This window comes from Xiphophorus couchianus, chromosome 5 (genome assembly GCF_001444195.1).
Source record: "Xiphophorus couchianus chromosome 5, X_couchianus-1.0, whole genome shotgun sequence".
In the NCBI taxonomy this organism is placed as follows: Eukaryota; Metazoa; Chordata; class Actinopteri; order Cyprinodontiformes; family Poeciliidae; genus Xiphophorus; species Xiphophorus couchianus.
The window spans coordinates 33328850-33356650 of record NC_040232.1 but is presented as its reverse complement, the minus strand read 5'-3'; the positions used below and the strand labels follow the sequence as shown (position 1 = coordinate 33356650).

General features: G+C 38.9%; 1 protein-coding gene across 1 annotated transcript; it reads left to right on the top strand.

Annotated features, from left to right (window-relative positions):
* The first annotated feature begins 7439 nt into the window (after positions 1-7439).
* On the top strand, positions 7440-24697 carry LOC114145641 (voltage-dependent calcium channel gamma-4 subunit). The gene is made up of 4 exons (XM_028019299.1): positions 7440-8405; positions 16607-16690; positions 20104-20244; positions 20512-24697. Exons 1-4 carry the CDS (start codon positions 8183-8185, stop codon positions 21063-21065), a joined length of 1002 nt encoding a protein of 333 aa, XP_027875100.1. The 5' UTR covers positions 7440-8182; the 3' UTR covers positions 21066-24697.
* Positions 24698-27801: the final 3104 nt, after the last annotated feature.

The following is a 27801-nucleotide window of genomic DNA, read 5'->3' as shown; positions in this document are numbered from 1 at the left end:
TTAAATCAGGCTAATGCTTAAAAGATGTGCTAATTTCCAGGTCATATTTTTTACATTTTTTAAAGGCTTTATAGTTGTCTTTTTATTGGTTAAACAAAAACATTTTACTGCATTTTAAAGTAAATAGAGTAAAAATGAATTTTTCCATGATGTGATCCGGTTCAATACTTCCTGCATGAAGGCACTTTTTCAAAAGCTTACATGAAGTGAGTGAACAGGAAATCCTGTCACTGTTTTTATGTGACAGTAAGTGTTTGGGTTTTTTAAATCTGTTGTTTTATATTTACTATATCGATATGTTTTTGGTTTGTGTTCCTCAGCAAAACTTAACATTTTAGCTGTTGCTAAGAAAATAGAAAAATATCACCATCTGCTGACTTACAAATAGAAAAGCATCACTGGTGCAGAATTTTAATTTTTTTTTTTTTGTAACTAATTTCTGCCTATTTTCTATTTTTAATTTGACGCTTTTCTGGGTTTTGTTTCTGGAATTTAGCCACGAATGAAATATGTTTAATTGAGCCCGTAATTCTACTCTCACCAATCACATGTTAGACATCAGTGCGACTGTGGGAGCTGGCATTCATCCGTCTGGGTTAATGGGACGTAATTGGTGCTAATGGTGAAATGGAAAATGCTAATCTCCATGAAAGGATGATGTGCAAACATAGTGAGAGGTACTGACCCGATGACCTGGGCAGAGAGACAGAAACTATTCACTGACTGACTGGGGAAAAAATCAGTGACTTTTAATGTCACTGATTAGAAAAGAAAGAGAAAAAATACATAAAAAGTATAAATTATACATAACGTGCTTCTTTTTTCAATTATTGACCAGCGTTGACTTTTCTTGCTCTCTGTGTTTTGTTTGGTTTTTTTCTCAATGGCTCCATCTAGTGTCATTGTTGTGACACTAGATGGCGCTATTGAGCCCATTTCTTTTCAAATCAAGTAAAACAAACAATTTCCACCAAAGTCTCACTTTGGTGCCACAAAAGAACATAAAATATTAATACACACATCGATGCTGTTTCAGCATTCAACAACACATTATAATCTCTTCCTGACAGCAGATGAAATGTGGCAAATATGCAATTTAAAACTATGAAGAAACTCAACTTGATTCAAGTTAAATCATTTTTTAGGTTGTGACTGAAAGTAAGTTGAGATTTAAGTCAAATTAATTCAACTGCTGTAATGTTTACCAGAATTTTATTTTTTATTCCTTTTTTGCTTTGGGTGTGAAACCCCAAGCAAAAAAAAAAAAAAAAATCAGTCACAAACATTTAGATGGTCACACGGTCATAACTTTACCTGAAATCTATCAGTTGCGTGGAAAACGTTTCTGTCCTGTTTTTGTTTTGCTGTTTATATTTATGGAAAATATGAGCAGGAAAGTTTCCAGGATGAATCTTTTTTTTTTTTTTTTACTGCTACAGGCAAAATGTTCAAATACTGCTCCTCACATAGCTAATAACCGGGTTTGGAGCTTTGAAATAATAATACTAATAATAATAATAATAATAATAATACTAATAATAAAATACGGCTGAATCTGTAGGCTCCATCAGAAAATGTGCTTCAAATTCGAATCACTTTGATATAATAAAGATAATGACATTTTTAATCAATTTGGAAATGTTTCATGTATTACATGTTTCATCTCTTGTTATGTTATCATGATGTTATTTAGATTAGATTGGAATATTTGCCATAGACACAAAAAAAAACATGTTTAATTTCCAGGGATTCACTGATTCACTTTTTTTCACCTACAAAAAAACCGATATCTTTAGGTTTAGCGTCGGCCGGTACCGATACAGAAACAGTTCTGAATTGACTTGAACGTTTCTTTTATTAAACACAGATGTAAATGTGCTGAGTTACAAACTCGATCCAGCACAGTGAAACTGGACAGCAGCTTCACAAGCCTGGTCAAACGTGCAGAAACGGCACCAATAAACCATAAAGAAACTGAAACCACAGGATGACGACTTTAGTCAAACACGTCAAAACGAATAGAAACAAACCTTCTGTGAAATAGTTCAGAAAGTGCAATTAGGAGTTTTAAATAAAACATAAAATAAATAATAAAGCGTGACATCACTCAGAGCACAAAGCATAGAATTAAACTGAATAGATCTGCCCTTATGACCAGATATTATCAGATCGGTGAATTATTACCAACCAGGATACCTGCAACTTCAAAACTGAAGAGGAAAGTTGCGAGACATTGTCTTTTTATTTTTCAAGGTCAATTTTCATGTCCTCATTCTTTTTTTTACTATTCATTAAAACCAAATGACAAGTGGCAGGTTTAACAAATCTCATCCATCCATCTATCTATCTATCTATCTATCTATCTATCTATCTATCTATCTATCTATCTATCTATCTATCTATCTATCTATCTATCTATGAGAAAAACGCGTCTTTTAAACGCCGCAGAGACTTACAGTACAATGAATCGTTAATCATCAGGTCTCCAATATGGCCTCCGCCTCAGTCCCTCCACTTCACTAATTGCTCCCCGCCAACGATCCAACCATGCAGGGATTCTGAATCGTCAGGAAGCAGATGGTTCACACAGCAGGCCTCTGACGCCACCGTGCGGTCACCGAGCAGCATAACAGGGAGACGATCACGTCTGTGTGTGCAGCTTTGTGACATGCAAACCAGCTGTTGAATAAAGCAAGGTAAGTTTTTTATTTTATTTTTATTCCTCGTCTTTGTTGTAAGGTGCAAAGGCTACCAGATGCAAGAAGCAACCACTCTGAGAAAAACAAAGAAAGAAAAACTTGCTTTAAGCTAATGAATATAAAGGACCAAGACTGGGAATATTTCTGAACCGTAACAGTTCCAACACACCTGCGTTGGGCTCTTTGAGCTGGTAACTTTATTAGCCAGAAAAACAGAGACGTATAAATCCTCTGCTTAATTACGACCTCCAAAATAAGCTACAGGTTTCTGTGTCTTCAATATTCTGTAAGAGAAGAAGACAGTGAGAGAAAAGAAAGAAGGAAGAAATGCTGCTGTAAACTACAGCTTGCCAGCAAGGCTCTGACAGCCTGGGGGCTGAAGATGTGTTTGCTTTTTTTAATTTATTTTTTTTTTTTTTTTTGTAGCTTCATCTCACATGGTTTTATTTCTCTGTTCTGCTCCAGACACTGTCTGCACTTAGAGCGTAGACTAGACTTTGACTAGGACTTTGCGGCCGACTGGGTATTTTCTGCTCATTCTGCTGTAGATTTTTCATCTCGCTTAAGATTTTCATCAAGATCTTTGACGCAAACTTGGACCAAGATTTCTCTGAGGACAGAGGAAGAGAGACCGCACGTGAAATCTTTTGGCCTGGTGACGGCATTGTGGCCGACGACTGGAAGCTTCACCCTCGTGCAAAGCAGATCAAAATCTTCACTCTTCCACCGGCTTAATCAAAACAGTCAGATTTCAGTCGGCACCGGAAATCAAAAATCAAGGACAAACATCTTCACTTTAGTCCAAGGTCCCTGAGCATGCGCTAAATTATTTTAGGCATTAAGAGCCACTTAAAATTACTTTTAACTGTGTTTGGACGCAGCTGAATATTTAAGAAAAGTTCCGTTTAACATGCTTTTCCTTTTGTAGCAGCTCTCACACTAACAGGTGTTAGGATGTGAGTGTAATCCACTAGCTGAATCATTTGTTGTTGTTGTTTTGTAGAAGCAGCAGAGCAGTTGCTCGAAATTATATGAAATTGCGAGATTCTCCTTTCACATGATGGAAAAACGTTACATTTCTCAATTTGTTTTAATCTGAACTAAAATGATAAACGTGAAATCATTTAAAATTCAACTTATTTTGTCAACAACCGAAGCAGATTGGAGACTTTCCCATTTCCAGGTGTCTCGAATAGCATAGAGAATCTCTTGTAGCTCATTTCTAACCTTTAAATGAAACAAACAGATAATGTAGTTATGCATTTATGGCATTACAGATCTTTTTTTTTGTTTTGTGTTTTTTTAAACTTCCATTTAAACCCTAATTTTATTATCCTAAGACAAGGGATCTTTCCTCCCCCCCACCCCCCTATAAAGCTCAGCGGGTGAGTTCTCTTTTACGTGGTTGCATTTCATTCTCGTCTCATTTCCAACAAACTTTCACTCCAGACCAATTTGCAACTTTCTCGGCTAATTAGCTTGCCTTCTTTCTCTCTCTCAGCGGCGTTCTTTCAAAGGAACTCTGAACCCAAAAAGCTTTTGTCTTCATCCTAAAATTCTGTCAGAAATTGGTCTGAATTTGCCCAAATCACTTTAGAGAAAAGAACCCGCAGCGGCTGATGAAGCCTTTAGTTTCTGGCTCAAAAGGGTTTGATATGTCGGCACACGAATGAGTGATGCACTAACAGGCAAATTATACTTTCTTTCACTGGATCGGCTAGACTGTGGCAACCCCTGAGAACTCAAAGAAAAGACATCGCAATTAGAGCTCGCTAATGATGCTATAAGAGCCAAATTAGCAAATAAATAAGAAAAAAAGAAGAAGAGGTCACCGAAAACGTTTGTGTTTGACATAAAGCCAAACGAGGAAAACAGCATCAGAAAGACGGAAGCTGACAAGAGGGAAGACATCAATTAGTCGAATAAAATCGCAAAACGGCACCAGTGACTTCTCAAGCTAAACATGGCGGCGGGAGGGGGAAAGAGAGACGGGAATAAACCAAACAGAATCTCTGAACAAAAACGACAATCATAATTAAATTCATTATCTGTGTTACCCCAGCAGCCCCCTCCTCACTACCACATCCGCTTTGGTAAAGATGGCTTTCAAAAAAGCTCACGTCGATTCACAGCGGCTCTTTCATGCATTTCTCAGATGTGCGAGAGCAACCCAAGGACAACATGCTCGGAAACCAACCGCCGACAACGGGCTAAGATGAAGAGGATCAGTCAGGTGGAAGGAGGGCTGCGCCCCCAGCAGGACAGGAAGCGCTGAACACAACCCACGGCTCTGGCCTTAGATAACTCAGATTCATGTTGTTTTTAATTGGCAACATGAGCTGCTGTTTGTGGCAGCGAGCTTCTGTGCAGTTCGGTGATTAGCTTCTGGATTTCTTTGATTTGTGGTGTTTTTCTGTAAAACGTTATTGGACTTCTCGTCAGGATATCGGCTTGGCCTTTTTGGGGGGTCAGGAGTTCTAGGTTCGTGGATTTGGTCATTTGTTCAAGTTTGTGCTTTTTAAACAAAGCAGCCAGAGTCATTTTGCTTTTCCTGTCACATGGATGCCTTGTAGGCTCATATTTGCTGTCATAAAAAAAATTCAAACACACACAGTGATTGCCCCACATTCACCCAGTCCACTGCATTGATTAACCCCATAATCAATAAATAAAGGTGAACAGCTCAGCACACTCTGCTTGACTGAACCCAAAATGTGACTCTTATCTACTGCAGTTATCCAATGTCTACTACAGGTTTTTCTTCCCCTCAACTTTCCATTAATACATACTGTATGTAGTTGGTGACCTCAAAATCACCAACTACATGCCTGATGTACACAAATAATTTGGTAAGCAGAGTCTGGGTAGTAACTATAGTTGCATATTCTCCATTACATTTGCCTTTTTTGAAAAAAATACTTTGAGTAGTATTTTTTTTGTAACGCTCCACTTTTTCCTTTTACTTGAGTATTCTTATTCTGAAGTGTCGCTGCTGATACTTGAGTAACATTTCTGGATTCTCTACCTATTGAGTTGAGAATGAAGAACAAAATTCACCTGTGTAAGACACACAACCTGCAGTTTTCACTAAAGTTTCATGTGTTTTAAATTGAAAGAAACTGATTTGGAAAACAAATATTTTGCCTGATTTTTATTTTTAAATTATTGACCTTTTGGTCCTTAAAATTTCAACTTTTATCTTATTTTGCTCTGCCTGATGATGTAATTTGTAAATATTAAATGGTTGATGTTTTGATCAGTTATAAGTAGTAGACTTTCTTTTGTTTGTTTTTTACCAAATACTTTTTTACTCTTGCTAGAGTTATTTCTTGGGAGGCTCACTTGAGTGAAAAATATGTTGAAGTGGAGCTAATTTTATTTGAGTATGATTTTGCCCATGTTCACACAGTGCTGTCCTTCAACAACTATTAAGGATATGCTCCAAATATGATTATTGTCATGTTGAGGTCTAATTTCCTAACCCACATGCAGAACAACACCAGAGGCCGAGATGATTTAAGAGATTTATTACAACAAGGGGGGGGGAACAAAAAACAGGTAAACAATCCGGGAGCGTTTGGGACTGGATCGCAGGTCAGCTCCGATCGGGAGGAGAAAGGACTGGGGGGGGAAAAACCTGGAGAGTCCGGAGTCTGTTAGAGGCGCGGAGGACTGAGGGCTGCGGCGGCGTCGGAGGACGGACAGGTAAGTCTGAGCTGTTCTGCCTGAAGCAAGGCTGCTGATCTGTAGGTCCGGAAGGGTCCTGGGCAGGATCTATTTTCCAGCACGTCACAGGACAATCAGCATAACTGGCTAACAATCTGGCAGGGAAGTGTCAGCAGCCTCCTCCAGTTATACAGCTCCTGATGGCAGAACGGTTTCAGGTGCTTGGGTCAGGAGACGCCCTCAGATGGAACAAAGCCTCCAGCGCCCTCTGGTGGATGAACAGCTCCAGATCCCAACAATTATGACTTTGACATCAAGTATAATGCCAAGAAGAGCAAAACGTAAAGGTACCGTATGACGTGCTAATATGAACATTTGGAGCTTCAAACATCCTTTTTAAAGTCTTTGCTGCTCTACTGTATATCTGTGGCGGCGACACAGAAGAAGCAGCATGTAGAAACTTCATGTGGCGTTCAATGGCGGGATGAGGCTACAACTGGTCGCTGCGCCCTGCTGTGCTCTGGAATCTTCTGTGTTTATTATCTGTGTCATGCAGTAGCATAAGTGCCATGTTAACAAACCTGCACTGAGTTCAGTCAGACTGTGGAGTCACTGGCGTCGTCGTTTATTTGTGGCTCGGTGAAAACGATATTGTTTTTTTGTTTTGTTTTTTTTGGAGCCTCTTATTCATCTTTTGTATGTCTTTCTTTTATATGACGTTGAGGTTTTTAAAGAGACAGAGCCCCATTTTCAAGGCGTTACATCAGGAAGTGACACTTCTTTGAAGTCGTATTTGATATACAGCATTTTGATAAGATAAAAGTTTGATTATGCTATGAAATGGCACCATGGGCTTGGGAAACACGTAACACTGCCCCTTTAACAGAAAGACTCTTGTACAAAACCACTCGGAAATAAAATGAACATCTTCAATGCCGAAAGCATTATCTCTTTTTATTATTATTATTTATGAGCTATTACGTTACACACCACCTTCAACTTCAAAGTAATTTTGATGGATGCTCTTTTCCCGAACAGATGTCTTTCTTTTTTTTTTACTTTAAACTCGCTGCTTAAAAGTCGAACGCAAATCAGATTTTCCTCTCCGCCTGCACTAATGTAGACATTTTGAAGTAGGGATTAGCGGTCAGTTGACTTAAATGTCTTTCCCTGTGCGTTTTTCTTTTCTTTTGTCGTCATAAAATCCCCCTCAAGTCACCACCGTTCGTAGCAACATCTCTTTTTGCTCTGGTTATGTTTCCTTCTCACTCGTTTCCGCTCTCGGTTTTTGGCTTAAAGCGCTGGAAGGTGTGGCCTGGATGCGCCATCCATTGTGCGCCTTAATGCCAAACAGTAAACTGTGAAGAGAAGCGTCTCTGCGGCTGGTTAGTGCACATTTGTTTTTTTTTCTTCTTCTTCTTTATTTCTTTCTTCCTTTCCTTTTTTTAAAAAAACTGTTAATCTATCGACAAAAAAACTTTACAGGCTCGTCAAAAGATTTCTTTCTTCATTATTATTATTTCCACCTGTGGCTTTTCTAATCGTCGCCCTCAGCGGAATAATAATAATAATAATAATAATAATAATAATAATAAAAAAGAAGCTGTGCAGATCTGAGCTCCGCGCGTCTCTCGTACAGAACTCTGATTGAAGTTTAAGGAGGAGGGAAAAAACAACAGGAAAAGGAAGAACTAACCGAGAAAGGATCGACTCTTGGTTTTTGGCAGCAGCCAGCGATTTCTCCACTGGGCATCAACGCGCCTCGCGTTGCGTGCGTAAACCGCTGGTGGTGGAGGATGCTCACAGCATGAGACGCCATGGCATGGTGTGACCGAGGGGTTCAGACTCTGTTGGCCATCGCGGGGGCCTTCGCCGCTTTCAGCCTGATGACCATCGCCATCGGCACCGACTACTGGCTCTACTCCCGGGCGTACATCTGCAACGCCACCAATGTCACCGCTGACGACACCCAGATGCAAACCAAGAAAGTGAAAGGGGACCTGACGCACTCCGGACTGTGGAGGATCTGCTGTATCGAAGGTAAAAAAAATAAATAAATATATATATATATATATATATATATATATATATATATATATATATATATATATATATATATATATATAAGAGCGCTAAGGTTTGAGACTTTTATATCTCTCTATCTTTTCTTCCTTTTTCCTTTCTTTCTCTTCTGGCGCACATTGTATCTCATTCTTTGAAGTAAATATCAGAATTGAAGTTAAACGTGAAAAGTTGACTGTTCTAAAAAGAAGAAGAAGAAAAACAGAACTAGGAAGATGTTTAAAAGCCTAACTAAATTCCGTCAATAAATATGCTGTGGGGTGGAAATCATCATTTTAGTGATCAGTCATCTTTTATTTTTCTTAACCATAAAAAAAGCACAGCCCATTTGTTCAGCAGATGTTTGTAGTTTAGTTCTGCAGCTTGCCTCTGATCCCTGAGGAGTTCTGGGGCTGGGCGTCTTGTGTTTGGACAATAGATCAATATTTTTTTATTTATTATTTTATTTTGACGTTTGCACATTCTACTGACCGTCTAATTGGACTGAAGCCAAGTCACTGGAACCATGATTGGTTGATTCTTGTCATTTCTGTTGTCCTTTTGTCTCGGTTCTGGAATTTTCCCTGTGATTTTTGATTTGTTTTTTCAGCCATATATAAAGCCAAATATTTTAAGGCAAGGCACCAGTTTTTAACAACGTATTAGATAGGGGGAAAACCCCCATAATGAATAAAGTGATACATTTTTAAAAAAGGAACAACAAAAATCACTTTAAATAAAAATAAAATGCTAATTTAAAGACATGAAGCAGCCAAGACTTGATAAAAAAGAACTGGGAGATGAATTTTTCCTGAATATTGTCTCCCGTTGATAATTTCTGGTTCTGAGAATACTGTGCGCTGATTTGAGGGCCGGTATAACGAGATCCATGCTGCTGGTGTTGGTCAGGACCCTGGCAGCAGCTTTTGGGGTGAGCTGAAGCTGCCCCACTGATTTGTTCTTGTCCTCGTTCTTTTTTTATGCGTAGGACCCAGCAGAGACATCATAAGGGCAGAGTTACATCAGAGTTTTTCATAAGGGCAGATCTGTTCCGTCTAATTCTAAGTTAAACGGTCGTCTGAGCTGTTTCAGCAGGCAACACGCCTCTCAGCCTCAGAGTTCTTGGCCACGCATCTGCCTGCAGAATTACACGAAATAAACTAAATACACCATACAGTAGTTGTCATTTTACAAATTCAATATGAAAAACAAAGCATTAATGCCCTATGATTTTAAATAGAATATGCAATTTAAAAAATAATAATAATCGTAGTAGCTAGTAGCTAAGGGGTGAGGCTTTATATTAATTACACCTTCACGCTCATGCCTAAGTAGTTTGTCAGAGAAGATCAATATTACTGCCTTGTTAATAAGATATGAGCTAAATCATTTCCTGAAGCTAATTTTTAGCATGGAGTCTGTAATTAAGTCTGACTGACTGTACTGCCTCACTCTGACCATATTGGATTATACCTGGATTTAATTGGACTGCGAGTGTATTTCACTTGGATTGACTCTGGTTAATTTACATTTACATAATCCAAAAATGGATTATGTAAATGTGTAATTATACATAAATCGGGTTTGCATTTGTAAACCTCTTATTTTGTTGTTGCTCTTGTTGTTCTGTTGACTTTTAAACAACATTGTTCAGACCTTTTTTTTTAAATGGTTTTTTTTTTTTGGCACTTGTGGTCATTTTTCAACAGCAGATGAAGAAGGGCAGAGAGAGAAGGGGCAGATATGCAGCAAACGGTTAGAGGCTGGGAATCGAACCGGGGACCACTGCGTTGAGGACGATAGCATCTGCATTTGACCAATGTGTTGCCCCGTTCAGGGATTTTTTATTTTTATACGAAATGCTCAGTGAGGAAGTTAGGTGGAAGCATAGATACAAAATTAAAGTGGCGTGACAATTGTGCCCTGAGGAACCCCTTTTTTGAACTTTGATGTGCTTCATAATCACAAAAATAAGTCTTACAAATAAGACTTACCAGCAAAGCAATTACCAGATAACCTCACAAGAACTCAGATTCATAATTGTTAAGACGAATGTCTTTGGTGTTGTTGAAATACCCGACCGGAAACCATCAGAGAGATTTTTGTTTTGAAACCTCCAGATTAGGCTTTTAAAAAGGGTTTGATTACTTCTGCAGCTGCAAGCAGTTTAAGGAAACAATTTCTGTAAATATGACGTATTCTTTGTTTTTCAATTTTCACATCAGAGGTTTGCATTTCATCCGTTTAGCATCTGTCACTCATTGAGAGTTGACAGTGTTGTGGCTGCTGCAGTCGACGCGAAGAGGCAACACTTTCCAAGACGTTTAATCATACGCTCATGAATACAGTCATTATAGTCATAGTCATACTCCAGGCTCAATGTCTGTACTATTATGAGTCATTCTGGAATTTGATGTGGAAAGCGGAAAAAAAAAAAAAGAATTGCAATGCTATTTATGGATTTCATGTAAAGTTAAGCAAAAGACACCATCCCTCCTCTCCTTGCACTTTGTAAGAAGCTGCAAGAGACTTGAAATGGATTGCAGAGTGTTCCTAAACATCTCTTCCCAGCCAGCTCTTAAGGCTGAAGAGGGGCGCTGAAAAAAAATCAAAAAATCTCTTAAGACGTTTTTTCTTGTCTTTCACACAAGCACATTTGATACAAAAACACATCTGTACAGACAAAACTACTCCAATTACTGTTTTGTCTGTGGTTCGGTATGTTAAAGCAGGCAACCGTGTTGCCAACGTAAGGAGATTAAAACACTATTTCACTTTCTCCAGTCGCTTTTCGGTGGTGTTTCTTTGTTTGTGTCTTAGTGGATTTCCCTGCCTTTACTCGATTTAAAGTCTTACCAGCTATATTGGGTAAAATGAGCAGCATAAATAATTGGTTAAGCTGAAGGGGACGCTGTCTGACTTTTATTGGAGAAATCATACAAACACCACGCCTTGTAGAGCAAGTCGGAGGTTTGATGCAGCTAAGCGCTCGAGTGAAAAGGCTAAAGAAAGATCTCTGACTCAAGTAGTGCACCTATCACTAAGTCTGACATCACACGGTCAAATCCAGATGATTAACAGATCTCCATATTCTCCACTGTGGCTGAATCTTGGGTGTCACAGGTTGTGTGTGTGTTAGTCAGGCTCCTGAACGCATCAGGAAGATGTCAAAGGCGTCCTCTGAGGAGCGGCAATAGAAATGTGATTCTGGCTTGTGTAGAGGTTGGAGGTGGGGGCTGGAGGTTGCTATGGTGAAGTTACACTGAGTAATAAAAGATGGGCTCCAATCTCTCAGACAAATGGGCCCCGGGGAGACATCTCCCCCAGTGAGCTCACTGTGTGAGCAGCACAGTCCTCGGTTCTGCTGCGATACCCCCGATTATTTCCTCATTGGCCTTCTGCGCACATCTCGAGTCCTAACGGCCATCTTTTACTCTACAGAGGATGCAACTTTTGGATAATACAATGTTATTGTATTACTGTGTTACTAAAGTGACAGTTTATTTCTTCAATAACACCCTGTGTGTCGGCATATCGGGACTGGAACAATTAATTGTGATGAATCGATAACTGAAATAATCGTCTTACTAATTTAGCAATCAATTAATCGTTAACCAGAGCATGCAGAGTAAAACAAAGGTTGTCTTCTGTGACCAAGCTAACTACTATTAGAAAAACAGGCAATGTATATCTTTAAATACCTGGAGTGAAACTAGACTTTGATATCAGACGTTGCACATTGCATCGTCTGACATTCATTTAGTTAGACACAAACTAACTGAGGTCCCAATAAACAGCTTATCACTGCAGATATTAACACTTTCTGGAAATAACACTGCGAAATTGAATTTGTGACCAGGACAGAACATTTTTGTTCATATTTTTTTTTACCAGTTCTAACTTGGAAAAATCCAGTGAAAGTCGCAATTCCACCTGGAGAAATCAACTTCCTGAATCTCAACACTCAATCTAAAAATCCGACAAAATCCTCACATTTAAAAATGTCTGAAGCTGTGGTGATGTGCTGCTTATTTACACTTTTTAATCTCATTGTTTGAGTCACATACATAATGTTGTAAAGCTGTGTTTATACTGTAAGTCACTGGTTTTCAAACTGGAAGGTGGCTGAGATGAACGTGATGCTGATTCTAACTACGGAAGCACAGCAAACCCTGATGATGATTTAAAAATGCCACTTGGGATATTTATTTTTTTTTCTAACAGAAACTCAGAAACCCCAACTTAGAAGTTTTAAGGGAACGCAATTTAAATTCAGAACGTACTCAGCCAGCATTTTAATGAAACATTGATCGAGCTTCGGTGCTAATTCAAGGTGCGTGTTTGAGGCATACATTTTAAAAAGGAGGCTGGAGGAAATTTAGAGAGGAAAGCAATCTGAAACGTGTCAGGGAAGTGTGCGTTTGAGCCGCAATGGTGAAGAGAGAGAGAGGAAGAGAGTGCTGTGAAAAAGACAAGATGACTGTTGAAAGAAACTGAAAGACAGAGCTTGAGATAGGGGAGCAAACAGTCTGAGCCTGTTTCATCACTTAATCCCCGAATTTCTTTAATTTCCTTTCCCTGCTGTCTCAGACGTCAGCCACAAAAATGCTAACTTCACCGAGGAGAATCACATGCAAAACATAAGCAGCAGAGGGGCTAAATAACACAACTTAACTACTCAACTTAATTACTCATCTCGTCAGGTCATTATATGTCTGTCAGCAATTGGGTGATTGCAATTTTTTATCACGTACCAAAGCGTGTCAACAGTCAAAGCTGCCTGTGAGACGGCAAAACGCGACGCAGTCACAGCATACAGAGAGGTAATCAGGCAGACATTAAACAGTCAAGTGAATGCAGCTAATCATTCGGTGCTCTCGCTGATTTCGAGTTTTTAACACCAACTGAGCTCATAGCCCTTCCATAACGATAAATTAAATAAGGCAGAGCCACACTGGAGCTTCAGAGTCTGCTGAAAACAAAAGAGAAGTTATTTCCCACAAAAAATAGGGTAATAGTGAAGGACTAGCCAACTATTTTGTAAAGATATTTTGTTTGTTACACTCCTAAATGAACCTGATGGGTAGTTTCTTATATTGGGTCATGTTTTTAATGAAGAAGCCCTCATCAGGATTTCTCTCCAATATTGATCTGCCTCATTTAAGATCAGCCATTTGCTGAACCTGAGTCACATATTGCAGTTAAAGCTAACAAAGAGAATACCTTGTGTGCTTAAGAATCTCTGTACCTTTTGATTTTAAACTAAAGTGGGTCACCTAGTGTTTCTTTCAACCGTGAACCGTGAAGGGAAATCCCAGATTTGTTAGATTCAGAGCCTAACATATATTGCACGCATAAATAAGCCATGAGTTTCAAAATCTACTTGAGCAACTCCAAATACCGAAAGCTGGACACAGTAAGTGTACGCGCAGAATATATTGCCCACGTTTATCATTAGCTGTGTTTCCATCACCAAATGCTCGCAAAACCTTTTTGATATTCCACTAATGTAAAAAAAAACACAATTTCGCAATTTCTGTGCTTCCGTTGGGTAAGAAACGCAGTTAAAATCCCACATGAATAAGCTTCTTCACTCAACACGCCATTAAAAGCCCAACCATCCTCCTACCAGCTCTTCGTCTTTTCCCTGAGTAGCAACATGGAAAAGACTCCATGTTGATCAACGTTGCTACTCCAGGTTGATCACGTGACTCCTGTGATGAGAAGAAATAAGTGTTTCCATTGAAGTTTTTACTCATTTCGATGCAGTCAAAAAAATCACCTCATCCTAGCGCAAAATAAACTTTCCAAAATTTGTGTTTCCATTAAGCAAATTTATTTTCGTAATTCCAGTTTGCGCAATTTTATGTTCAATGGAAACACAGGTACAAGTGGTCACTGTAGTTATAGAGATAAATGGTCATAAAACAGCTAAAGTCTGATAACTTTGTATGAAACTCGACTAGGACTTATTTTGGTTTTGAGCCTTATACAACCTGAATTACCCTAAGTGACCTCCGGTTGTTAAATGTTATTGATAAGAGGAAGGGCGTAGGAACAAGTTTGTATTGGGGGGGACACATATCGTAAACCTGACAGATCCGTAAATAGCTTGAGCAGAAATGTCAAACAATGGTGTCATCAACGCGTAACTCTAATCTGACCCCTCGTAATGCGTAATCTAACACGTTACTACTACAATCCAATAATCAGATTAAAGTTACTTATCCAAGTTACTGTGTTACTATATTTGTAATTTGTTTTAGTAAGCACATATTGTTGCTTTCTTCTTTTTCCTTGACGAGTTACGTTTCATGTGCAACACCAGCGACAAACGCAAACGATGGAGGGAAAAGAGAGATGCACACTTTCTAGCTGATGAATGAATTTTTCATTGAGTAATCAAGTTACTTTTTCAAAGTAACTATGCCATCCCTGGTAATAAATTAACTACACTATATATCATATGTGTGTAGGCCTGTCACAATAGCAAATTTTGATGGACGATAAATTGTTCCAGAAGTTATTGCGATAAACAATAATATTGCTGTTTTGGGACCATTTTTAAGTAATGCAATGGTAATGGCAAAATAATAATGCAAGAACACAATCTGAAAGATCAGTATCATGTGATTAATTGATTTATCGATTACTGTGACAGGCCTCTATATGTGTGTTTGTCATCTCAAGGTGACAAACTGCCCCCAAAAAACTTCTTCTTCCATTTTATTTTGAACAAAATGGCTTCAGTCTTTCATCAAGCAAGATGACTGCCAGGATGAACCCTCACTTTATCATTTGCCTCACAATTAGCAAGATAAATACAAGCTAGCCACCAGATTCTGATATATTTTATTGGTCAAAATACATTTGACTAATAACAACGTATTGATAAAAGTTGACTGGCTATTGAACTGATTCTGCCTCTTTTTTAAGTAAAAAATAGCCAATAAAATGGGACTCAGCAGTTTTAAACTCGGTACAGTAGTTTGACCAACAAAGATAAAATCTAAAAAAATAAGCTTTGTTCTTCTTGAATAACTCTACGTCAGTGCAACAGTTTGCCCTACAAATATAATTTAAAATTATGCTTTTCACATCTAACAGACACCTCAGCTCCTCTCTGATAACTCAGTCTCACTTTCCAGCTCTTCATTCAATAACTTCATTTTTCACTTTCCAGTCAAACAAGAGCCATGGCTCTCAGAAGGTTGAAAAACACAAATTTAAACACGCTGAGCCGTTCAGAGGAGGGAAGATGCTCTGTGCTGCGCCTTCAAAATAAAAGCAGAACATTTCAAAATCAAATATTTTTTGCAACTGCGGTGAAATTATTAGGGGGGACAAATGCGCCTCCCTCCAATATTTGAGGTGGGGGGCATGTCCTTCCCGCCCCCCCCAGTTCCTACGCCTCTGGATAAGAGTCAAACACTTTTCCTTACAGTAGATCATTACTCCACTGAAAGGTGTTTTGGTTTATTACCAACAGGAAAATAAATAAATTGTGTTGGTGCATGCTGCAGTTGTCTGAAGGTTTTCCTAATTATACATGTTTTTATGTCCGATCAAATTGCGCAACTGGTTTGGAATTTGAAGATTTGCGAAGACTAAAAATCTTTAGCCATTACTTTCTGAACTAAAGCTGAACAGTTAATTTATTATCCTGAAACTCCTGAACTGAAGGAGTCTCTTGAAACTTTGAAATGGTATGCAGAGCTATCCGAAAGCTAACGTGCTGCTGTTTTCTTCCAGAGTATGATTTGCATTCCAGCCAGTCTGGTCCTCTTCTTGCCATATTTCAGGCTTTGGTACATGTTAATGATCCCCTACATGTGAAACTTGTGCCTCCGGGGCTTCGGTATATTGTTGTAAGAGTGCTGGCAGCTAACCGTAAAATAAAGACTCACGTGTCAGAATGGCAGAAACACTGGAGTCAGAGTCTTAATTCAAAGTCTAACCGTTTAATATTTATAATCTGCCAATGTTTTATTCTCTTAAAAGTATGGAGAAATGTTTCTCAGGGAAGAGACTGGATCTTTTGAGTGGAAAGCGCTTTGGGAGAGCGGAGATTTTAAGTGTTTTCGATCTTGTTCTGGGGTTTCCAACGTGGCTGGAAGAATATCTCAGTGTCCACCGGTTCCTACTTTCCAGTCTTACCTTTGCTTTTGGCTTCTTCGCAGGTATCAACAGGGGAAGCTGCTTTTGGATCAATCACTTTCCGGAGGATAACGACTACGATACAGACAGCTCAGAGTACATCTTACGTAAGTCAGTGCAACCGCTTCATCTTCAAACACTCCAGCTTTTAATCCACCATCTTTTTTTTTGCTCCTCTGTGATGATGGAGTTATCACAAGAGTGCTTAATGTGTCATGACATCTCTATCCCCCCCAATAAAAGCCTGATGTCATGACGAGATGCAGCTCTGCTAGAAAATGAAGCGTTGTGTGATGAGCAACGGGGATCGTGTAAAACAAAGCTGACTTACGTGCGTATGAATGCCAAAATCTAATTTCATGAAAAAAGATGGGTTTAGTTTCATACGTTCATGAATAGGGCATCCCATTAAGTTACTTAGTTCTTTATTAGAAAAGGTTCACAAATTGACATGTGATCTTACGGTGCGTTCACACCAAACGCGTTTTGAGCAACAAGCACATTAAACTATCAAAGTAAACTTTGGGTTCCTCATTAAAAAATATATGATAATAAATTAGATTTCTACCTGAGGAAAAAAAAACTAGGATTTGTCCATAGTTGCTAGTTTCATCCACTTTGGAGTAGAGGTGGGCGGATCGATCCAAAATATTGACAATATCGATTCCAAGTCTGTATCGGTATTAAATCGATACTAGTGTGGTAAGAACAATACTTTAATTCCCTCTTGAAATCTCAACTTATTTTTGGAATGTAGTTTTTTGTTTTGATAAGCTCTTAAATGATCATTTTTTCCACTTTATTTTAGGAAATAATGAACACATATTTATTTTTGTTTTTCTATCGTTTCTGTTTATTGTGTTAATATGCTATTCAAGTATTTTGTAGGCAACTTTTAACTTTGTTCAAATTCTGTCCCATGTTTTAAGGAAATAATTGATAGGAAAAACCACAAAAACACCTGAAGGTTAGAATTTTGACGATATATCAAACCTAAATAATAAAAAAATATCGGTATTGGTATTGATATTAGTATAGAATAGAATAGAATAGAATAGAATAGAAGTACTTTATTCATCCCAGCAGGGAAATTACTTTGCAGTTACAGCATAGAGACAAGACACAATAACAACTACCACTGAGTAGTAGTTGTAGATAAAATAAAAAATTAAAATAAAATATAAAATGCTATAAATTGTAAAAATATAAAATGCTGTTAATATAAAAAGCAACTTAAGAGCAGTCCTTGCAAAGATTCAAAAAATGTAGATATGTATATGTAAATATATGTACAGCAAGTGTGCCATAATGCAGTTGTGCAAAATCGGACTGATTAGTGCAGAACAGTGATTTAGCTTTTATTGTACAGTAAGATGGCATGTGGCAGGAAGGATTTCCTGTATCTGTCCCTACGACAGCGGAGCTGGAGCTGCCTATGTGAGAAGGTGCTCCGCTGTCTGTCCACTATGTGGTGGAGAGGCTGCTGTTTATTGTCCATAATAGACAGAACCTTCTTCAGTGTCCTCCTCTCCACCACAGTTTCCAGGGACTCCAGCCTTAGTATTAGTAATACTGACCCTGTTTTTATTTGGTATCCCAAAAGAATAATGATCTCGGTTTTAGTTTAGCCCTAAACTTTCAATTTCTTACTTTTCTTTGGTTTCTTTGCTGGTGTGTTTTGGGTCATTGACACGTTGCAGGGTCTGGTCCCACTCCAGCTTAAACTGGTTTTGTTTTGTTTGGGATTCTTTTCACAGATGGCCTCACATTTTTGTCCACCACCCTCTTATACATGATTGATCCCATGGTGGAAAGCACTTACTCATAATATAAGTCCAATTAGCCATGTTATGGAAGAAAACATACAGAGTGGGCCATAAGTTTCCATACATAGAAAAAATAAGCATTTTATATTGGAGAAGCATTTTAATTTTTGTGGGACTCTGTGTAATCGCTGCACATCTTGCACCACTTCGTGGTTGATCTGCAACATTTCCAGTTTTCTGAAACTTGCAAATAAGTTTTGCCACAGTGTCGTGTGTGATGCTCGTTCCATGTTTTCTGTTAAAGTTTTGTGCAACCACGCGAGCGCTTCCCAATCCAGCCATTAGTATATTTTCAATTCTTTGCTCTTTTGTCAAATGTATCTTCTTGGGTATCTGAAATATAAAAGAAATATACATTTTACATTCTCCTATGTATGGCAACTTATGGCCCACCCTGTATATCATCTGTTCAGTCTAATTCAATTCAAGACTCGTCTCCATAAAGAACATTATTCCAAAGTCCTGGTATTTCTTGGCAAATTTGATCCTGTTTCTTCTAGAGCAGTGCGTTCCTTTTAACACACTTTCCTTGGAGCTGTATCGTAGCAGAGAGCAAGGTGGAAGGAGTGGCGCACACATTGGAATGATTGACAGCGCTAAGACCCGCCTCCTGGTTCTGATTGGTTGTTTCTAGTTAGCACTGAAAGCACTGGAAGAAGACATATCAGCTCGTTGTTTTTTTTTTGCATAGATTATCTGTCTTGTGCCATATTGTCATGACTTCTTGACAGTGTCAAAAAAAATTATTCATAAAAGTTACATTCTGCATACTTTAAATCCCTTACCCGACTCATAAGCTGCTACAGTCTTCTTTCTTAAAGCCTCGGACGGTTCTCTGGATCTCATCATGGTGTCCACAACAATTTAAAGAGAACACCAAATTTAAACGTACGCCGAATAACTTTCTGTGAACTATGAAAACAAGAATTATTTGCACTATGCCGTTACTACATTTTTAGGTGAAGTAAAAGAGACTTAGTGAAAACAATAACATGTGGAAGTTACTGTAGTCTGCAGGGCAGAATGCTTCTCAGAGTGTCAGTCATCAGCGTGTGAATGTGTGCATGAATGGGTGAATGGCTGAATGTAGTGTGAAGCTCTCTGGGGTCCTACGGACTTGAAGAAGTGTTATACAAGCACAGACCATTTACCATTTAGCATTCAGTGCTGCATGAATCAGCCAGTCAGCATGTGGTAGCCTCCCCCACATTTCCCACACCCTGTCTGGCAGCAGTTCACCACCTTCAAGCCACGAAGCCATGGCAAGCAAAGCAAAAATTTATATTGTGTGCTGGGAACAAAGCAGACATGGTCATACAGTTGGATAGGTGTGGTATCAGCTAACATGGAGTGAATCATTGTAAAATGCCAGGTTTTCATTTTTACACCATTAATATGATGTTTGTCCTGTACAACCCATCAGAAAACAAACTACTATAAAACACTAATGTGTTGAAACACCTGTTGATTTTAATTCAAAGTGTATTTGACACTCAAAGTCCGGTTGTTACAGCAGGATTGGCCTCATTTTTGAGAACAACCCATTGTCTTACAAGAAGACAAAACCGTAAAAGGTTGCAGGCAGGTTAGTTATGGGTTTAACACTTCTACCATCCACTGTGTGTGCCCTCATTAAGCACACTAACATTGGCCATTAATATTACATATTGCTTTACTCTGTCATTTTGGTGCAGGTATAGTTCGCGCATCGAGCCTCTTTCCGATTCTCAGCACAGTCCTCCTGATGCTGGGTGGCCTGTGTGTCGGAGTTGGACGTTTATACACCAGGAAGAACAACGTCTTGCTCAGCGCAGGCATCCTGTTTGTGGCTGCAGGTAGGACAAGTCTGACAGCTGGCATCACATACACACACAAGGTTTATGATGTTAAATGTATTCCACCCAAATATACTCTGAACAAAAAAGAGATTTATTTATTTTTTGGTGATTCTTGTAAATATCACAGAGAACACGGAAAGGGCCGGTCTTCTTTACGCCCACATGCTGTTGTCACAACAGAAAGCAAGAGAATTTATACATCGTGTCTGAAGGCAGAGTTTCTCTTTTTAGCTTTTATCAACGACCATCTGTGCCTCTCTACAGGCCTCAGCAACATCATCGGCATCATTGTTTACATCTCCAGCAACGCCGGGGACCCCAGCGACAAGAAAGACGAGGACAAGAAGAACCAATACAACTACGGCTGGTCCTTTTACTTCGGCGCCCTCTCCTTCATCGTGGCGGAGTCGGTGGGCGTACTCGCCGTCAACATCTACATCGAGAAAAGCAAGGAGACGCGATTCCGGGGCAAGCGGGACTTCATCAGAGCCACCTCGTCCTCTTCGCCGTACTCCCGCATACCGAGCTACCGCTACAGACGGAGGCGTTCGCGCTCCAGTTCCAGATCGACCGACCCGTCCCGCGAAGCTTCCCCCGTGGGAATGAAGATGGGCGGCGGGTCTGGAGGCGTGGGGCTGGGGATGGGTCTGCCCATGGGGGATATATCCATGTACACTCTGAGCAGGGACCCTCTGAAGGGCGGAAGTGGGCCCACAGGGCTGTACAGTCCCGAGAGGAATACCGGGTTTTTACAAGTGCACAACTGTTTCCAGAAGGATGTGAAAAACGGGGCGAACCGGAGGACGACCCCCGTATGAGGCCTGGATCTCGTTACTGGGTTGAGCGGTGCGCTTTATCAAATGTTGCGCCGCTGATGAGAAACAACAGTTTGTCATGCGACACATCACAAAGTGTGTGAGAGTATGATTTTATTATATGACTACGTAAAAGAAGTGGGACAGTTTGCATCCCAAGAACAGAATTAAGTTTACAAAACTACATGAGCTTCTCTAGCATCATATTTAAAGGGGCAGTATTATGCATTTTCCAGGCACATAGAGCCTGGAAACATGAAACATGACTTTAAAGAAATTTAACTTTCTTACTAATTACTAGTTTAACACCTTGAAATTGGGCGTCTGTCTCTTTAAAAACTTCAGCTTTTTCTGAAACTCCACCTTCAGGAAGTCATTACAATGTTGCTCCTCTTTTAACCCCTTTAGAACGTTTTTAACCACCATTTCACAGACAAATGACTCCTATAATGAGGACAGCTAATTGCTACTGGCTAGTCTGAAGGGGCAGGTCTGCTCTGTGAGGCAGAAGCTGAGAAACCGCAGCTCCGAGGAGGAGGCTGGGTCTATCCAGGCGTTTTGAACAGCTGAATGGTTGCCACGGGAGATTAAAGGATTTCTCAAATGTGCATGAAAAAAATAAATCAAGAGAGTAATCCTGGTATTTAACATACTAACATTATAACATGATAAAAAGCTCAAAAACATTTTGATTTTACTTAATACCGCCCCTTTAAATAGTGGCCGCAGGCAGATGTAGCATTGTTTCATGAAAGTCATGTTAAAATATTTTAACTACTTGGAAAGACGAAGCTCAGAGAATGTTCTCTGACGGCGATTGATTCATGGGAAAAAAGAGCAACTTTTACAGGCTTAATTCTGGTTTTGATTTCAGTTCAAAGCATCAAAATATTTTTTGTGTTTTTCTTGTGAAATACTGTTTTGAAAATTAACCGCTTTCACTGTTTTGATGTAATATTGTTTTTGTCTCCAGTATTTGGTTTGCTCATATTATGTGACCTCTATCAAAGACGTCTTATGCTGAAATTTAGCAGAGTTTCAAATTTAGGTTGTAGTTTCAAAAACACAGACGGTGCTAACTTGTTTTCTTAGCTCTACGACTTAAACGCTTTCACCGTATCTCATTAATCTTTTATGGCGCTTGAGCAGAAGTCATGTGTGTGCGTTGTAAGTGTGTGGGAGTATGTGCTTGTATGTTTAGTGGCTCCGAACGCAGCATAACTAAATGAAACTATGAATTTGTGTAAAATAAATGTGAATGAAAATGCTCGCAGTAGTGACGTACATTCCAACACGCTGCGCAGGCTTCTGGCGTAAATGTTGTTTACGGAGGCCTGCCTGTGTAATTTGCTCTCAATGCGCTCAGGGACGATGCGTGGAACAAACGAGTTCCTTACTTAAGCCAGACAGACTGTTACAATTGGTTTGTGTAAAAACAACAAAAATAAAATAAGGTCATACTTTTAGGGACGTTAACAAATGAGAAGATATTTTTGGCATTTTTTTCCCAGTGTTTAAAGGAAACCAATGTCTTGCGTGCAGTTGATTGTGGAGATTTAAGCTAATAATGGCTATTTAGAGCAGAATCTATTCAAGAGCAAATCTCTCCCCCAAAGACATTTCCTAGCTACTTTAGAGAATGTGATAATTATTGTTTATATTGTAAAGACGGTTTTCCAACAAGACAAATCCAGTTGTTTCCATGTGTGGCTCTGAAGCTCCACACAACTCGGTACGCTATTGGTGATTTATTCATCAGGTTAGCTGCACTCTTTATTTTGTTACCCAATACAGACAGCTAGGAAACAAAAGCAACATGCTATTTTCTAGGTAGATTGTGGAAGATTTTTATGAATTTGATGGTACAAAAAATATATATAGCGCAAAGAGAGATGTGCAAGCACATCTGGCTTATCAGTTGCGGGATACATTTGGCAATCGCCATGCACGTGAATAAATCTGTGTTTTGGCTAAGAAGATGGTGCCAAATTATCTAGCCATCCTATTTAAATTAAAAACGTACAAATACAGCAAATTTACACAGAAAAAGCTGCATTGTCAGTTTTCTGGTTTAGCAAATTTTGATGCTTAATTTTTTAGATTTAAAACTGTTTTTTTTTTTTTTTTTTGTATGGAGCTAGAGCATGGCGCTGAAAACTGAAATGTCAGAGTGAATTTTGATAAACATTGCTTTTTTCCTTATTCAAAACTTTGAATTGTTGCACTGTCAAAATTGGAACGTTTTTTTTTCTAAAATGGGTTGTAGTTTCAAAAACCTCCATTTCCAGAAATGTTTTCATCAACACAGAATCACTGAGGGCAGCCCAAATTGCTATCCTTACTCCCCCAGACCTGTAGGTGGCGCCAAACATGTAGTCTGGGACATGTTCATAGGTTAGAGCTAAACATAATAAGAAAGCAAGAATAGCAAGCACCAAACCACAAGGAGTATTAATCTTGAAGTTGGTTAATGAACAGATGCAGCACAAATATTTACCCCACCATTGTTGTCGTTATGTAAGACATGCATGGCTAGTTTGGTGTTTGAGGTTAAGCTAATAAGGGTTTTCACAAAAGGGGCGTTTCGTTGTCCGTGGGATTGTGGGTGGGCAAAATTTTTCCATTCTTTAGCCCCTTTTCAAAAGGAAAAAAAAACATATGTAGTCCCTTAAAGCAGTTTTTAGGATACTGTGCTAATGCTAACTGGTATTAATTAAAAAGCACAGGCACGTGTTAATATATGGAGTTGATTTATTTATTCATGCCTAAGGTTCTGATTACTAAAAAGACGAAACAAAACTGAAAAATAATTTAACTACCCCTTTATTTAGTCTTTTTTGTTAAATCTGATATGCAGTGAAAAAGAAAATTCTTAGGAATTACCCACAATTTTAGCACTGAGTTACCACTTACCTCACAATAATTCATTTCAATTTAGTTTGGGTAGTTTTTTGTTTTTGCTTTTTACAAATTTTCTCATTTGTAGACGACAGAATATTAATTTGACATGACTGAATTCAATCGATGAAACAGAATTGGAAAAACAATTACCACCAAAACAAACAAACAAACAAAAAACATTAATTTGCTTTGCTGAAACATATTTCTGCAAATTTCCATTACCTTTAGTGGGAGCTGTCTGGAAATTTTCTTCTGGCATTTTCTTAAAATCACTAGAGATGAACCATTTTCCACCCTAAGCAACATGAAATGTCTCTGAATTCACTCTGGGTGTCACAAAATTAGCACCGGGAAAGATGAAAATTACACAAAGTGTTAAATTGGTCCTTTGACCAGTGAGGGTTAGATATAAACTTGTTCAAAGTGCTTGGAAATCTTCGAGGTTTCTGATAAAATCTGTTCTTCTTTAGACCCTGTTCCAAATAGCCATTATCTTGAATCCCAAATGAGAATGACATGCCAGGATAACGCTGATACGCCACACAACGTCACTTTACCAAAACAATCCGTCCCTTTAGCTGGGTTACTTTCTGCAGTCACTGCCTTTTGTGTAAAGAGAGGTTTTGTACGGTAGCAGTTTTCTATCATGTCACAGTGAGACGACCGACCGACGTTCATGGCGTCGATTTTGAAGAGGTTGAGCAAAAGAACCATCAATAAATTTTGTTGTGTCAGGATGGAGTGATGTGACTTTCTTTTGCATGATAAATAGCAACAGACTTTCAATCGGTAACAAATCACAGAGTAAACTGTAACAAAAAATCTGCAAATATCATAGACAGCATCTCTTCCCGTTTGGCCATTTCCATCTTTGTTCATTTGCGATAGTTGCTGTTGACTCAAGCATATGAGAGGAAATACTTTTCTGCTTACAACTGGAAATCAGTGGGCTTGAAGCATTTTTCTTGTTAGTCACCTTTAGATTAATAAATAATTACTCTCCTATTTGGAGATGGCGCTTAATGTACTGTAATAATTGCTTAATTTAAATAATTATCTCTGCCTGTAATTGGCCAGCTGTCAGGTAAACCATGTAAGTAGGACTTTGCTGAAAAAATAAGAACTAAATGGGACATTAATCACCTATTATTGTACTTTATCAACACAGAGAATCTGATTCAGTGAGTATATATTTTATTTTCATGTGCCTGTGATGATTTAGTTAATTTAAGTAGCTAATATTCAATATAAGAAGTTAAAGACAAGGTGATTTCAGAATAAGCTTACAAATGACTTTGTGACTAAATAAAGTTGGGTATTATTTGTGACTATATTATAAAGAATAATTGAAAAATCAGCTGCTACTATATATACATTTTTCCCAATTTTTTGTTGCTCTTGTCGTTTTCCAATTTCTCTCCACTTCATTTATATTTTTATTGTTTTATCTTTCTTTTGGGGGGATTTTGCTGACTCCATCTAAACACTGATTTGGAACAACAAAGTTTGTTAAAAATCTAAGTATGTCTAGTTCTAAATGGATGCAAACTTCATCCAAAGTGGCACACTAAGAGTATCTTTCAAGCTTTGATTGACCCAGTAGTATCTGGTTAACATTGCAGTGCTGATGTGGTTGTTAGGTTCTGGCAGCCAGCCAGTCAGCACAGGAAATCAAGATCAGCCAACTTAATGCTCGATTGAGCTAACAGGCTCCCAAGAGCTCATCCAGAATTTGAATAGCGCGTCTACAAAAAAGTTGCTGTGTGTCGTATTGCTGGATCAGACTTTCTGGTTTGAAGTGTGGCTCATGCTCGACTGGTTTCCACGTCTGCTTAATGGTTTGTGTGCTGCTTAGAGATATTTGTCAGAAGTTGTAATCGGTTAAATTCGGTGCGTCTGTAGCTCAGTGACTTCCATGTGTGCTTTAAAGGGCGAATACTCAGCTCCGCCAGCCGTACTTGTCATTCCGGTCACCGATGTTTACAAGGAGGCGGCTTGAATTAGAACAGACATATTTAAAGTCAGCATGAGACTTGTATATCTATGTTATGCCAAACTGGTTTGATGTCTACGTTTTCCATTCCAGTCATGAATATGAGCAATTCCCCACCTCCACACCGTTTCTGCCCATCACCAGACCTGTGAGGTCCTGTGGATGTGAATGCTACGAATCCTGACTGATATTTTCATCCACGGGAAAGCTGGCCCACCTCCTGTTGCGTGTTGGTGAAACGTCTCCTCCGGTAATTGAAGGGGAAATAGCAGAGTCACCCACTGGAATAACCAACATGCTTGTTTGCACTCACAACTCACCGCCAGTCCTTATATTTATGCAGCAGAGGCTGTATAAATATATAAATATACTTTTTTCACTCAAACTGATACATGCAGGATCATAAGGACGTTTTTTTTTTCTTTTACAGTCGACAACTTCTTTTTAAAATTTTTTTAAGAATTATTTTTGTAATTTGTGTCCTTTATTTGCCAGTAGTCAGACAGAGAAAAGGGGACAAAGACACGCAGCAAAGGAAGCGACAACGTGAGTCGAGATGCCACGAGATCTGTAGCTTGCGCACACGGGTCGCGCGCTCCAACCACTGCGCCACGCCACGCCACACATTCAACATTTTTATCAAGCAATTGGTGATAATTAAGGATAACTTCAACTTTCGACCGTATTATTTGACCACAACATACCTGTCCAGTCTCTCGTTTTGGCCGGGAAACCAGTATTTTACTCGTTTCCCGCTGTGCTCCCATATTGCCACGTTACATAAATTACGTCACCAAACGATCCCCGCCCCCTTTAGCCTCTCAGTCTAATGGTGCGTTCACACCAAACGCGTTTTGGTGTGAATCGACGTGCCTTCACGTAGATTTTGAATGTAAATACCTGACGTTGAAAACGCGTTTGGTGTGAACGCACCATTACGGCTTCAGGTGAGGGTCACATGCAGTAATCAAATCTGTTAGTGAATTAAAGTGAAAAAAAATCCAGACCTGATATCCGCAGGCGTGTTTCCTCTCTCTTCCCAAATTCTTTTTTGAAGATGTAAAATGGCGGACATTTTTTTCTCAGAAGGGGTTTGAATTCTCTCTCTCTCTTTGTTGATACCTTTGCTATGCTGTGAATCCAGGAAGTAGCACACATCGTGATGGCATCTGTCCCTGTGCTAATAACTGGATTTATCCAACAGCAGTTGAAGCTTAACCTTTTTTAATGTGGGAAAAGCTCAGCTTGTCATAAATTACTGCAACATCTTCAGTTGTTCAATAGTCTTCAAAATAAAAACATACCATATGTTATACTGTACGGTATAGTTTAAGATGTAAGCATGTATTATTTATTTGCAACAGCTGTAACGTGATAGAATATCTGATGTAATACGAGAAAATACAGTTTGACGTAGTTCCTAAATGCAGAATGTAATTTATTGATATCACATTAAACTATATAACACAATGCATTTACAACATGTATGGTATATATATATATATATATATATATATATATATATATATATTTGAACATTTGAAATGGATCCAGAGTAATTCACATATATCAAAACAGGAAAAAAAAATCCAATTTATTTTCCTAACATTACATAACCGATTTGCCTCAGATCATAACTGAAATTTAGAAAACCCGAGAGGAAGAAGGAGGGGAAAAAAACAACAAATGGACTGGTAAGCTGAGCTAATCAGCCTTATTGAATGCAGCCGTGCATCATGACTCATTTCAACCATTTAGATTTACCGGCTGGGCCCCGGGCCACACATGATTAGTCCGTCGGACGAGGTCGACTCCCTCGGAAGAAATGCGAAGCACCCAGACCTT